At 42.1% G+C, this 15,261-nt stretch overlaps 1 protein-coding gene across 2 annotated transcripts; it reads right to left on the bottom strand.

Annotated features, from left to right (window-relative positions):
* Positions 1 to 495: 495 nt before the first annotated feature.
* LSM6 (LSM6 homolog, U6 small nuclear RNA and mRNA degradation associated) lies at positions 496 to 14,931 on the bottom strand. 2 transcript variants are annotated; one of them, XM_059393718.1, is made up of 5 exons: positions 14,814 to 14,902; positions 13,259 to 13,363; positions 6,360 to 6,475; positions 2,699 to 2,812; positions 496 to 804 (listed from the first exon to the last, which is right to left on the bottom strand). In XM_059393718.1, exons 3-5 carry the CDS (start codon positions 6,451 to 6,453, stop codon positions 770 to 772), a joined length of 243 nt encoding a protein of 80 aa, XP_059249701.1. In that variant the 5' UTR covers positions 6,454 to 6,475; positions 13,259 to 13,363; positions 14,814 to 14,902; the 3' UTR covers positions 496 to 769. The 2 variants fall into 2 exon arrangements, with proteins under 2 accessions (XP_059249701.1, XP_059249709.1); XM_059393726.1 differs by lacking the exon at positions 13,259 to 13,363 and having other exon boundaries at positions 14,814 to 14,931.
* Between the last annotated feature and the right edge of the window lie 330 nt (positions 14,932 to 15,261).

Here is a 15,261-nt window from a genome sequence, read left to right as displayed (position 1 = left end):
GCTCCTCCCATCCTGGGCTGCGTAAACATCAGAGAACGACACCCATGCCCAGGCTCCCGAAAGAAGGCAAGAAAATCCAACACGTCCACCCACGCAGGAGGTGCAAGGCCACTGCAGACTGACCTCGCTCTGGGCGAACCCGAATATGGCTAACCTTCGGAGTTTCTCCCCAACTCCATGCACATCCCCGCTCCCTTTGTGGTAGTGCCACCGTTAGATCCCCAGCTCTATTTTCTATCCAGGTGACAACAGGATCAGAGGCTGAACTTCTGACCTCATAAACCCTTTTCCGCCTCAGACCGAAACCGGATTCCTCTGCAGAACGCCTCTCCTTGAGCACTTCATGTGGCAAGCCGAAGAAGATGGGAGAAAGGAGGCCAGGTCTAAAATGGTTTAAGGATCCTCATACGCATCCTTTCATCAGACAAGCGAGTAAAGCAAATCCAGCCAAGTGACACTGCTGGACACTTGAGTTAAAAATCACGTACAGAGAAATGGATTTACTTTCTTTTTTTTTTTTTTTATTCTTTTGCAAATGCACGCCGACACAGCGGGAAAAGAAAATGCCTGGAACTTAAATATGGAGGAAGCTCTTTACAACTACATCCACGATTTTGTGCACTTCTCTCACTTGCGTGTCAGTGAAAATCACCAACTATTATAAAACAGGATAAGTCACAAAAAAAAAATACCCCAAAATAACAAAAAACAAAAAACACCTCATAAAAAAATATATCCAAGTATGAAAAGTATTGTCGTCTTGGTGTCTTCACATCCTTCTCTTCTGTGTACTTATATACAATACTGGCAAAGAAAAAAAAAATAAATACATTGAAAAACACTGTGCTTAAAAAATCACAATAGCAAGCTGTAAAAGCAAATAGATTTAGGCCTAACATCTCTACAAAGTGAAAAGGAATTTCCACACTAAACAATAAATTCTAGGACTACTAAAAAAACTAGATTTGATGAATCCAGGCCTGGGTTTGACGTCTTATGGGACTGTGCACTAGTGTTCGCTATACATTTGACTGTAAATTGCAAGCGGGAAGGTAAAAAAAAATGGATGTGAAAATCTCTGGAATATAAGAATGTTTTATAATTATAATAATTCTGCTTGTAGTAAAGTAAATCTACCAGGTTAAACCTCAGATTAACACTAAAAAATGTATTTTCATCCATCTCTCCAATATAAACTCTAAACTGTCCACTATTTTAATTACAACAGGATAAACAAGAGCTGAGGAATTTGGGGGCTTGGGGGAGTTGTTTTAAGTACTAAAATCTTTATTCTGAGTTCTCTTTTAAAGTATCAACCTTCGGGGTTCTCCAAAGTTTTGCTTGGCTAGTCAGCTTGTGAGCACCCAAATTGAACTCTTTAGGATATGTGGTACTTCAGAATAAGGCAAAACTTAGTAACTAGGTGACTCTGGGTCAGGCTTTCACAGAAGTGTTCCTCTCTTCCCACTCCCAGCCCTCCTCAGACTCTGACACTTCTGTTCAAAGTGAACATTAAAGAAGTATCTTGACCAAAGAACACAGCACAAATTAAACAAGATCTTTTTTAAGAGACAAGGATGTGAATCTGGGAGTCTACAGGTAACTACCACTGATTACATCACAGAAAAAGTTGTATGAAGGGAAGCAGCAGAATGATGGTAGAAACACGCCTGGGAAACTGGACAGGCCCAAGAAGCAGTGTGCAGGGGATAGGATCTAGCCTGTCACCACTCACAGGTGACTGGGGCTCTCAGCTGTCTGCAGATAGGGAACAACAGAACATTTCTAGTAAATGGAGGGAGTAAAATAATAATATAAAAAATTGAAGGAATTCTAAATGTTGGAAGGAATATAAAGCCAGCAAAAGATGCATGCAAAGATAGGATATGAAGAAACATGGTACTGTAAGAACAGAGATAGAATATGTAGTTCAGAGCCGAGATCCAACTGTTAAGGGGGATGAAGAAATTATGGAGAACTAAAGAATTCACATCAGTAAAAAACTGGAACGCAAGAGCCCTAAGGCTCCATTGGGGGATGGGCCCCAAGGTGGGGATGGGGGATGGGTCAAGGAATAATTCCTTCAGTTTGGAGGTTTTTTTCCCTTCTCCCTGAGAAATTCAAATATGACTTCACTGATCACTTTTTTAAGCAAGGTAGCCTTAATAATCACAGCAACATACTAGCTGTTAAAAAGTGGAGTAACTTTAGAATCGTGTTTCCTATTTTGTCATTTTTGCCAAATGAAGGGATGCAAACCTCCATAAAAAGCATCTGAATGCTGAAGAAAGAAAGGACCATCAGGACAAGCTACCCGCCAAATGACGCAAACCAAAGATAGCAGGGAAACAGTGGCCACTCTTATAGCTCCAACTTCCAATGTGGGAGGCAGCATTGGAGGAACATAACAAACTGTATTTGGAGCTCTGGGTCAGTGTCCTAACATCCCTCAGCTCCTCATCAGTAAAGAGAGGGAAGGTGAGAATGTCTGTTCCAAAATTCCATGAAGCGTCTTAAAACAAAAAACAAAAAACTGGTCACAGTGAAGACCTGAGATTGAAGAAGTTAAAAATAAATGAGGCAAGACTAAAACTAAACTTCTGAATTATGCAGAAAATCTGCTGGGGATTCCAATTATAAACAACAACAAAAAAGCCTCTTTTGGATGTCGCACAACTGTATGATGGGAGAATCTTACCATTGTTTCCACGGATAAATGCATCGCCGTACTTATTCTTCAGCTGTCCATTTACATATTCTTCTGTCTGCTCCAAGGCTATATTCATGTAGCCATCCAGGCAAGCCAGGACCCCTGCAGGCAGATTTAGTCCAAGAGAAGATATCCAAGGCACATCAGAGTTGAAAATTACAGGGTATACCTTAGAGCTGACAATCTCATGATTTGTTAGCTCTTACATACTTAATGCAAAAATTCACACTGAAAGTGAAACTCCACGGCTTCATTCGATGCCAACAGGAGTGACAGCGAAGAAGCATCCAATGCGAACGCAGGCACAAACCCACCACCGACGGGAGAAACATCAGACTATCACTCGCTTCATGGGATGTGTGATAACAGCAGCAAGTTCTAAAGCCTTCCTAGAAGTCACCTAACGAGCATATTCCAAACAGCACACCATTCTTGGAAAGCTAAAATCGGGAGTGGGCAACGTGTGCGGGGACAAATGACCATGGGCCAGGACTTCTAGCTTCTGGTGGCATTTCCTTCTTTAGCCACGTGGTAAAATATGGGTCTGGCAGATTTACTGCATTCTTCCCCAACATCTACTGCAGCAGATGAATGTACTCCAGGGCTCAGAGGAAGTCGCCACAATCTGCTAAAATAATAGGAGAGGAGACAGCAGGTGCTCCCGAAGGAACATCTGAGAGCTGTCACTCCTGCGAAGAGCAGCTTGAGAAGACAGAGCACCATACTGCATTGTAACATGTCCCTTCCTGTTTTGTTACAGTTAGAAGAGTTTTGAACCCAGACTGATAGAGAAAAACGGCCAAAAACATTCTAAAGAGCTTTTAAGGAAACTGTCTGAGTCAATCTTTTTAACTCTGTTATTGTGCAAAACTTGCCCCAATAATTTTTCTCAAGAGATGGAAATATATAAGCCTCTGGGTCTCTGACTCCATGTGGTATTTTCTAGAAAACAAAAACCAAGCAAAACAAATACTGTAAGTTTGGGTCAATTAGCCAAGTCGATAGCTTCATTTAGTTTCTACTTCGTTAATATGCTCCTCACTCCCCTGCGTCGGCCCCAATTTCCCTCTACACAAAAAGGTTCCTTTTCCAAATTGTGTGTGTAATGAGAACACACGACACTAATCTAACGGAATTCTGCTAGAAGCTGTACACTTTCAAAGAATCAGAATAGATTATGAACAATTACTAACAATTATTTCCCATCAAAAGAAAGCTTAAGCTCTAAGTTTTCAGTTTATTTCCTGCTGTATTATTTTACTTCTAAACCACAATCCTAAGCACCCGAGAAACTTCTGCAAGATGATACGCAAATCTTTCAAAGTTAACCCAAAGCATTTCAAAATGAAATATTCATTAATAAAAACATATCTATTCTTCTAGCAAAGGTTGTTTTGAGAACAAGAGTCCAGGAGGTTGGAATTGTAACCCCCTCCCATCTCTAGGGGATAAATTGCTATGAATAACAGGAAAAAAAGAAGTTTTCTTTAAACAAGAGAAATTGCTAGGGTTTTTTAATTTAATCACGATGGTTACAAGCCATGTGAAAGGCTGTTCAACCTCACTAGTAAACAAAGAAACAGACATGAAATGAAACTATTACTTGTTGCCAGTTAGAATGGAAATGTTGAAAACAAGCCTAATACAAGGGTTGGGAGAATACAAAGAATAAGCCCATCTGCCCCAAGGGGAGGGCCACTGGGCAAGCTCGTTAATACAGAAATCCAAGGGGGGGGGGATCTATTCTAAAGAAATACTTGGACAAGTGCTCAAGAGACATGTCAAAGGAGCAGAGCTGTTTACTCAAAAATATTTTTGAGTAAATAGCAAAAATTGGTAAAACACCTATAAGCCCATTAATAGGAAAATTGGTTAAAAACAAAAACAAAACTGTGGTTCATCCACATAAGGCACTCCCCTTTGCAGCACGAAAAACTCTATACTGTCAGAGAACTGAATGCGTTCTTTCCATGTAAAAAGAGAAAAGGAAATCAGGGTATATGTACAGCTGATCCCATTTATATAAAATTATGCTTATACAGACACAGGTCCAGACTGGTAAGCCTGATTGTCTCTGGATGGAAGAATCTGGGGAAACTTTGCTTTCTTCTGTATACTTTTCTTCATTATTTATTTTGAAATTCTTTAAAAAAATAAAAGAAAAAGAAAAACACATATGCTACCTTTACAGATAAAAAAAAAAATCTCCCTAATGAGTATAGAGAGAAAAAGTCAGGCTAGGCTGGTTGATGTCCTCAGTGAAGTAGGTTGGGAGAAGACATTGAACACAATGTTTCCACCCAAACCAACTGCTGAATGTGCTCAAATCTCTAGAAGTCTGTTACCTCCTTTGGGCTCATCAAAAGTTCATGGGTGGGAAGTGGTATATAGAGACTTCATAGCTCAGATTTCAGTATAATCTACTAGTTCCACTAGAATAATCAAATTAAACTGGAGATAGGTCACTGATGACAAGAAACTAAAGCAGTAACTAAGAGCAGAGTGATTTCTTAACCAGGCTTTTAGCCAAGCTTGAATTGGGAGTCCTAGCTCCTCCTTTACTAGGTGGGGAGAACGACTTCTCAAAGGATTTATGTGAAGATAAATTGGAAACTGAAATGATTAGCACACACTAGACACAAAGGAAGTTCTCAGGAAAATTAAGTTTGCATGTGTGGAAAGAGGAAAAGGCTTAAGACTACCATCCTCATTCAGAAAAGACACCAAAAAGACACCAAAAAAAGGCTTTACTTTGCTAATGAATTCGTAATCTGTACTCGTGAATAGTCCAGGTAATTAACGTATTTGAGTTTGGGAAGATGTGAGTATTTGAGTAACTTTAAAAAATGGGATTTGATACCATTCCTCCCACAAACTTAATTTCAGTAGTGTCACAGCCTCTTAAAAAGAGCATTCTCGAAAAGAATGGGAAGGTGTATTTGGAGAGCACGCATTCCTTAAGAGTGGGAAGTTCATGTTGTAAAATGATACTATCTAAATAGCTGCTTATCAACCTTAAATATTTTCGGCAAAAACAAAGGGTTCTCATGGGGGCTTAAGTGGGTAGGAGAAGAATAAATGAAACAAGATGGGATTGGGAGGGAGACTCTTAATCTCACAAAACAAACTGAGGGTTGCTGGGGGGAGGGGGTTTGGGAGAAGGGGGTGGGATTATGGACATTGGGGAGGGTATGTGCTTTGGTGAGTGCTGTGAAGTGTGTAAACCTGGCGATTCACAGACCTGTACCCCTGGGGATAAAAATATATGTTTATAAAAAATAAAAAATTTTAAAAATAAATAAAAATAAAAAACAAAGGCTTCTGTGCCAAGTGTTCTTCAGCTTCCAGTTATTTGTGCCTGAGGTGACTGAGAATCCTGGCTACTACAAGGACACACACATCCAGTCACAAACGAGACAACAGTCACACAAATCACACCGGAAGTCAGAGCACACACTCCGCTATCCACCCTACCTCCAAAGGGAACCATCTCAGAGTCAGAAAAAGAAATGGGCATAAAAACTACTGGTAACCAATGCTTTCCACCGTCCCCCCGCCAACTGGGTACACTTAAGAGCTTAATAAAAACCAGTTAAGTCATATTTACTCATTTAGTTGTACGAGTGAGGATAAAGCATGAAAATATTACCTCGATAATCCACTCCAGAATTCAATTTTACCACAACTGGTCGTCCAATGATTTGCTTTAAGAAGTCACTGGGGGTCTGCTTCCGTAGACTCATTTTAACAATCCTGATCAAAAATCTGAAAAGGAGCAACAAAGACAAAAGTTAATTATTCACCAAAAGAAGTCTTGCAGCCTTTACCATATTTATAGGCAATCACATACCACCGGGCCACGTATGACACTCAACATTATTCACTACTATTACAACATGACAGCTAGCATGTTTCCAGGACTTACTATCAGCCAGATACTAAGCTGCATGATCTCATTCAGTTATCCCACAGCAACCTTGGACACAGCTTCATTGTGGCTCCCTGTGTTAACAGAGACCCCGTTCTTAATCACTTGTCACTACTGCCTCCCACACGGTCACTATACCCATTACAACCACTGCCACCTCCATCATTTCCTGCGCGCTCGTTCTACGCTGAGCCCTCTGCTAAGATCTTTATAAACACGATCCCATTTAATCTTCCGAACCCTGAGAAGCATAGTATCTCCATTCTGCTAATGAAAATAAAAGCACAAAAAGCTGAAAAAAATGTGCCCTTAAATGGGATGGAACCAACATTCAAGCTCGAAACAGTCATATTTTAAAGTCTATGTTATACAATATAGGCATATTTACAAAATGATGCCAAAATAGTGTTTTTGAAACTAATTAAAACGATAATCGAAGCTAACATCTGAGTGTACTAGATGCCAGGACTTACCTAAGCACTTTTTATATATTAATCCATTTAAACCTGACTACTTTATGGGATAGGTACTGTTTTTAAATCTTTGTTTCACAGATGAAAACAGACACACAGAGGTCCTGCTCTGGTGACATAGCTAGTAAGTGGATGACCAGCCTGTGCTCTACATCAAACTTATACAGCCTCCTGAAGGTTACTAATGGAGCCCGAGATTTTTACTTACTCTATCAGAGCAGATATACACTCTATAAGATAAAGAAAAAGTCTTCATTTATTTTTTTTTTTAAGTTTTTATTTTAATCGCCCGGTGCTCATCACAGCAAGTGCCTACCTTAATCCCCATCACCTATTTCACCCACCCACCTCCCCCCTGGTAATCATCAGTTCGTTCTCTATAGTTAAGAGTCCATTTTCTTGGTTTGCCACTCTTTTTTTCCCCTTTACTTGTTTGTTCTGCTTCTTAAATTCTACATATGAGTAAAATCATATGGTATTTTTCTCTGCCTGGCTTATTTCACTCAGCATATTATTCTCTAGCTCCATCTGTATCACTGCAAATGGCAAGATTTCGTTCTTTTTTATGCCTTAGTAATATTCCGTTTCATACACACATGAATAGACACACACACACACACACACCATCTTTTCTTTATTCATCAGTCGATGGACCCTTGGGCTGCTTCCATAATTTGGCTATTGTAGCTAATGCTCTATAAACATCAGGGTGCATGTAACCCTCTGAATTAGTATCTTTGTGTTCTTCGGGTAAATATCTAGTAGTACAATTGCTGGATCATAGGAGTAGTTCTATTTTTAATTTTTTGAGGAGCCTCCGTACTGTTTTCCACTGGCCGCACCAGTTTGGATGCCCACCAACAGAGTACAAAGATTCCTCTCTTCTTCCACATCCTCACCAACACCTGCTCTTTCTTGTGTTGTTGATTTTAGCCATTCTGACAGGTGTGAGGAGACATCTCATTGTAGTTTTGATCTGCATCTTCCTGATGGTGAGTGATGTTGAGCACCTTTTCATGTGTCTGTTGGCCATCTGTACGTCTTCTTTGGAGAAATGTCTGCTTATGTTTTCTGCCCTTTTTTAAACTGGATTATTTGGTTTTGGGGAGTTGAGCTTTTAAGTTCTTTATATAGTTTGGGTACTAACCCTTTACCAGATATGTCATTTGGAAGGATTTTCTCCCATTCTGTAAGTTGCCTTTTAGTAAGAAAAAGTCTTAAAATTCAAGAATAGGAGTCTGAAATACAGACAGAGCATTATATACCCAAATCAAACATACATCGTTGCCAATCACTCCTTTCAAAATTCATCTTGTTACAGACCAGTTATCTGGGTCAAAATGCTTTGATAAACAAATGTAACAAAACTGTAGTTACTTAAGCGAAAACTGACAGCAAAAGAACTTTGGAAATTAATGTTTCTGTTTCAGTCAAACTCAGCTCACTGTTATTTAGTAGCCATAGAGTAGTGACACTTAAAATCAGTATGGATACAATGTATTAACGACTCTCCTCAATGACTCAAATTGTTTTCAATCCAAATTTTTGCAACACTTTCTTCCATAAACAGCACTGCTTACTTCACTCCCAGTCTATCCACTCCATGAACTGAGTATGGCTTCAGGAATATCGTTTAGAGATTTCCTCACAGTGAATTGGCCGGCTCAGGTAGTTCAGGTAAGCTAGAATGCTCAGTTGCTGACTTTTCATTTCTTGAGTAAATGTGCGTATGTCTGCACATATTTTCAGGGAAATTAAAAAACATGGCATTCACACAGGTTCTGACCTTAAAGAACTTGGAATCCAGAAGAATTTAAACTCTTGCTCAAAGGGTGTGAGTAAACAAAAGTGATTATAATTTAAGTAAAACAATTTTCTTTAACCCAAAAAGTCAGCAGCCTCAGTTAAATAAAAGAAAATGCAAATTTCACGAAGCATGCTTGAATTTGGGGCCACTCTTTGGACCATTCCCCACTCCATCTCCCCGAGGTTTGAAAGATTTGTTTAAAATGCAATCCGCTAATTATTTCACTCAGCAAATTTTAATTTAACTTGCCCACTGGATTGCCAGTTTATTTTTTTTAGCTCCAGTCTCAGTAGATAACTGGAATTACAACTACTATGCAGGACGACCACTATTCATGACCACTATTCATTTGAGACTCAGACCATACAATTTTCTTTATGCTGTTTGAATGCAAGAAAAAATATTACAAAGTAAATCCTGTAACAGATTCAGTACTCTTGATGAGTTTAGTAAAAACAAACAAATCTTCCCATTCGTCTACAAACTGCCTTATTTATGCCTTGAACATGAGCTGTTTTGTGGCTGAACGGGTCTAGAGAGACTATTAACTCTGAAGGCCTGATGGAGACTCAGCTCCTAAGTCAGGTGCATTTCCTATCAGATGCGAAATCCCAGGATGGTGCTTTCTAGGTATAAGACTGAGACAAAGCTGGCTCTTTACTTTGTGTTTTAAAAAAACAAAAACAAAAAAACAACCACCAAGATGCATGGTCATGTGAAAATCTAGTTGATAGGACTATTACTAACTACCTCATCCAAAGTTAAAAGCTAATGACAGCAAAAAGACTCCAGGCCTAGACAAATTGCTGGTATTGGCTGTTTTTTAAAAAATGTTATTCATCTTCTTTTTTCACCTTTTTAGAAAGCAGGTAATATGCTTCTAAGCTCATCAAAGATCACACCTCTGCCGTTAAAACCACATCTTCACTCCAATTAGCATCAATCTCTTCCTGCAGGTGTTCAACACTCCCAACTTCCTGGCAGCACCTGAGTATCGGGTGCACGGGCGGGGCTGGGGGGGGTGCAACACTAGTAAGACACAGGTAGCCTCAGGCCCTCAGAGTTTACACTACCAAGCTAGCCCCAGAACATGTCAATGGAGAACTTTTTAGAAGTTGGATGTATGTGGATAGATTTTTGCGGAGAGTGGCACACAGAGAAAGCAGCTCACTTGGCACAGGCTTGGCAGAGCAGAGACCTCTAGAGCACTCATCTCCAGGAAAAAGCAGCCCACTGGCCCAAAGGAAAGAAATCCTAGCAAAGGCACTGCACAGCAGTGCATTTGGATTTTTTCTTTTTAAAGATTTTATTTATTATTTATTTGACAGAGAGAGAGATCACAAGTAGATGGAGAGGCAGGCAGAGAGAGCGAGAGATAGAGGGAAGCAGGCTCCCTGCTGAGCAGAGAGCCCGATGTGGGACTCGATCCCAGGACCCTGAGATCATGACCTGAGCAGAAGGCAGCGGCTTAACCCACTGAGCCACCCAGGCGCCCAAGTGCATTTGGATTTGAGGAGAACACACTACACAGGCCCACAGGACAAAATGCAGCCGACGGAGGGAGCAGGCGCCACGTTCCTGGCACGCACGGCAAGTCTGGCTAAGAGAGCTTGGACTTGAACCGCCAGCTTGGTTTCCCCAACCCATAATGGATTGGCTCGCCTGGAGATTCTGATTTGGTAGTTCTGGGGCAGAACCCGGGAACCGGTTTGCACACGCCCGGCAGATTCCTCTGACCTGGCAAGTCTGGGGAACACCATGTCAGCCACAGGACAGGGAACGTGACAGGGTCCTGAGCTGAGACCTGCCTGAGCTCGGCTCTCTACCATGGAGCAGAGCTGGACCAGCTCACCTAGTTCTGACGCGGCCATGTTCCCCATCTGGTTCTACCTGCTACAATGTGCCACTACTCTCTTTCACATTCTCTACTTTTTTTCTGTACTAGTCTTTTCGCTCTCAAAAGATAGGAACATGTGAAAGACTACTACCGAGCTTTTCATTTTTTTTTTTTTTTCCTCCAGAGCATCTGCATTCTGCTAAATCTCTTGGAAAGAAAATTTTTTTTTCAGAAGTTATTTGAAAAGGGGGTGGCTGCTTCAAACGCATTTTATCCATCACTCTAGGAGACCACATCTTCTACATTCGTCTTCATTAGGCTTCCTTGGTACTCCCCGTTACTTGATGATTTGCCCATAAATCCATTCTGTATGAGTAAATTGGTCTCAACATCACAATTTTTCCCATCACTTGGCTCACGTAATTTTAATGTTCATCTTTTAAATTGGTTAAGGCAGAAGGCACAGTTCTGACCATTTCTGAAGCGAGAGAAAAGCCTCTTGAACCATAAACACATAAGAGGAAAAAGGCCTCCTTTCTACAGGGTCACCTTGATAAAACTTCTCCCTTGAAAATTAAAGCCATAATCACCTCTATGCCTCTCTCCCTCCCCTGACTCCTACTCAGGCTTGTTTTAAATGACCTATTTTCAGAAATGGCTATTAAGTCAAAGGCAGTATATTTTCTGCCAGAAGCTACTGAGAGGTCTAGTGTAAGAACATCTGCACACTGCCCTGCAGAGATTTTTTTTTAGTAAAAGAATGGGGGAGAAAGAACCAAATTTTATTCATCCAACGATGTGCCAAGCTGTGTGAGATCCACAAGCAATTCACACAGTAACCCTGTGAGGTGGCAAGCACAACTAAGGCTTGGTCCCAAAGCCCAAGCCCTTTCAAAGCTGCCCTTTGGAATATGTCTGGATCCTCCCGTGACAGGTGGGGAACGGCCACAGATATCTATGGAGATGTAGGGGAGATCCAGCTCGAGAGCAGGAGCACTGGAGGAAAAATGCCTAAAGGGACAAAGTGCTGTCAATTAGCCTGGGAAGAAATACAGTGGTCAAAGGTTAAGAAATCTATCTAATGTGATTTTGAATTATGTTGCTGAGGAGAAGGCACGCAAATTCTTGCTTCTTGGCAATGTTTACCTGTAAACTTTCACCTCCTCATAGAATATCTACAGTTTAGGGTGAAGAAAATGTGAAAAGTAAATAATTACAATGAAGCATAACATCACAACCCTTGTAAATGCAGCTCGAGACTAATAACTGGGCGTCCAAGAGGGCATCAGACACGGGGAACAGCTCTCTACACATCTCCCGTCTCAGACCCTTGGGGGTACCTAGCCCTCTCCTGAAGACTCCCTACCAATCCCTCCTCCCACACAGTAGGGGGCTACCTTCCTCCCCTCTCTCACTCCAGCCCCAAACCCAGCACTCATAGCACCACCCCCTTCCACTTAGCACTACTGCCTTCCACTTATCCGGCTGTTCTGTAGTTTTCCTGCTGACCAGTCTCCCACTTAAATTCTAAGCTTCTCAGCTTCTCAGAGATGGGGGAAATGGTATCCCTGGTCCCCAAGGCTCAATGGCCAACCCTGGGGGGGCATCTAAGGTCAGAGTCAAGGAAAATCCCTGTCCCTTTCTCCTCCACCCACAAACCATGGGTATAGAGTGACAAGCACAGTAATCATCTGTGCACTTAAATGGCTAGAGCACAGTAATATTTCTGTTACTGACCAGCCAGTAAAAGAAAGATGAAGAAAACAGAAATGTTTCTGTGTTGTACAAGAATCAGCTGCATCTGAGTCAAGAGAGATGCTTGTTAAAATGCAGATTCCTATAGTCTACTCCTATTCAGACTCCTATTCAGCAAGAGGTGCTGCAACTTACATTTTATAAAGTTTCCCAAATGATTCCTATAAGCAAACTTGGACATTGGGAAATATCTGGAGATGTTCTGATCTTGAACAAGGAACGTGGTGCTAGTACACAGAGGCCAGGGGCGTGACTTAACATTCTACCACGCAAAGATAGCCCTCCACAACAAAGGATTCTCTTGCTCAAAATGTCAAGGGAGGTTGAAAACTCTGTTATAAACCCTAAATAAATAAAACAAAGGACTTTTTGTCTTAAATTGACAAGTTTTTTAAAACCTTCAAGGTATAACAAATGAAAATGAACAGCTCAATTCTAATCAGATGACAGAATACAAATTATAACTTACTAGGTATTTTATTCTGACAGAAAGGGAATGTGAAAACAACTGTCAAAAAATTTTGCAGGGGTCACCATTCTAAGTAATGGATTTCTAGTCCCCGTCATGAAAATGGTCAATTTCCCATTTTTCAGTGTTCTATGTCCCTCAGATGATTACAACCTGTTACTTGGTACAGTTCTAACAGGACTGAATAATCCAAGTGATATCAATATTTTTTAAGGTTCTCACATAAATATGCCACAGTTCAGCTCAGAGACCACCCAATGCAGCATAAGGAGTACTCACTTGGGAGACAGGAAACCTGAATTCTAATCCCAGTTCTGCTACTTAATTTAGCTGTGTGCCTTGGAGAACTCATCCTTTCACCTCTCAAGGCCCCAGGCTCCTCATCTGCAAAATAAGGGAGTTATGCTAGATGATCACTTAAGAGATCATCTCGCTGTAACATTCAGTCAGCCTATGCAATAACTCCAATAATGCATTTACACACACACACACACACACACACACACACACGAAGACAATCGTCTACACTCCTGCACAAAATTCAAGCAACTGGAAATGGGAAACACCACTGTAAAAAAGATAAAAATAAAAATAAATCCAAAGAGATGTTGCTTATTGGAATACATAAAATACATAATGAGCTATCACACTTTTGGCAAAAAACAGGCACAACCTTACATGAATGAGGTAAACTGCTAAAACTTTCCTGGAAAACAATTAGGTAATGGGTGTAGAGATCTAAAATAGACCTCACTAGAACACAGCATCTATTGTAATAACTTCCTTGCTCAGACTCTAGTCCGAGTAAATCATCTGAAATACAGTTTTAAAATAAAGTCTATCAGAATATTACCTGGGATGCTAAAGCCAAATGAAAGTTTACAAACACCCTAAATGCCTCACAGTTCGAAAACGGTTGAATAATTTATGGGACCTACGCAATGACAGAATAGGTAGCCAATCAAAAGTCGCAAAATCAGAAATGGTATTTGGGGAAGAACTTTTCAATGCAAGTGGACGACTACTTATACAGCTGATAAAATAGTTTTAACTCAAATGGAAAGTAGCACACACGAGACTAAAATACAGAAAGAAATTATGGATGGGATTCCGTGCATATTACTTCCTTCCCTGGACTCCTGTGTTTTCACTTTTTCAAGAGCCCTGTGTTATGGGGGTGGGGGGCACATTAAACCACTACCAACCTGATCTCCCAGCGTCCTAACACTAGACACCGCAAACAAAAACACCGGTAAGGAGCGAGCGCGCACACACCTACAGACCAAAACCCGGGTGGTAGGACCTACCACCTACAACCGTGGGCGTCGGCAACCTGAGAACTCGGTAAGGTGGGCTAGTCCCGCTCTTGATTCCTGGGGGTCGGGGAACCACCCCGATGCAGTCAGTGCAGCCCTGGAGCCCGCAGGAACCGGGCGGGGCCGGCCCGCGCATTCGGGGCCCGCTTTCCCGCCCATTCCGCAGGCTCCCGCCTGGGCTCCCGCCTGGGCTCCCGCGGAACCCTGGGCAACCAGGACCGGTCTCGGAAGGCAACTCGATGGGGCCAGGTCGCTGCCGTTCGTCCCCGCGCGGTCTAGACGCCCTTCCGGAGGGGTCCTCACAGCCGGGGGCCACAGATCTCCTGCCCTTCCCAGGAGCCCAGGAGGAACTGAGCGCATTTGGGGGGCGCCCGCCACCCACGGGCTCCCGGCGTCCGCGCTCCCTCCCGGCGCCTTTCAGGGGCTGCCCGGCCCAGTCCCGGGCTGCCGCTCCCCAAACCCGCCCCCAGCGAGCGAGCACTGGGGCCTCCAACCGCCCGCGCGGCTGCCTGGCTCACCTGGTGGCCGGGATCCAAACCCCCGCTCCAAGTGCCCTACAAGCCGGGCCTCCGCCGAAGATCGGAAGAAATCGAAAGTGAAACTGCCGAGGCAGGTGGCACTTTTCTGCGCCAACCGAGGATTGCCTTTCCTGGCTACGGCAGCCTGCGAGGACCGAAAAGGCTAGACTTCGGTGGAGCGCGAAAAGCCAAGAAGCTCGTTTTGCCTGAAGGCAAAGTTGGTCCTTTAGAGGTCGAAGGAGAAAGCGCTGGTGCTTCCTCTTTTAACAGAAAACAAACACCTCTAAAATAAAATTTTAAAAACCTGGAAGTGATCGTTTAGCCGGGTTTTCCTTTTGGCAGAAATGCGAGAGAGAGCTTGAAGTTACACTAAACTGGAATTTACTGCCAACGTGATGACTATACTCGGAAAAATCCTTGAAAAAGTTAATGCAAATAAATAAAACGG

Source organism: Mustela nigripes, chromosome 1 (genome assembly GCF_022355385.1).
Source record: "Mustela nigripes isolate SB6536 chromosome 1, MUSNIG.SB6536, whole genome shotgun sequence".
Taxonomy (NCBI): Eukaryota; Metazoa; Chordata; class Mammalia; order Carnivora; family Mustelidae; genus Mustela; species Mustela nigripes.
The sequence above is the reverse complement of the archived record's forward strand: the minus strand, read 5'-3'. Positions and strand labels throughout refer to the sequence as shown.

Excerpts from the sequence above, each read along its gene's own strand:
- LSM6 (XM_059393726.1), bottom strand. The coding sequence starts at position 6,453 with ATGAGTCTACGGAAGCAGACCCCCAGTGACTTCTTAAAGCAAATCATT. Across the intron at positions 2,813-6,359 it reads TTCTGGAGTGGATTATCGAG|GGGTCCTGGCTTGCCTGGAT; the intron begins GTAATATTTTCA and ends ATCTGCCTGCAG. Across the intron at positions 805-2,698 it reads ATTTATCCGTGGAAACAATG|TATTGTATATAAGTACACAG; the intron begins GTAAGATTCTCC and ends TTTCTTTGCCAG.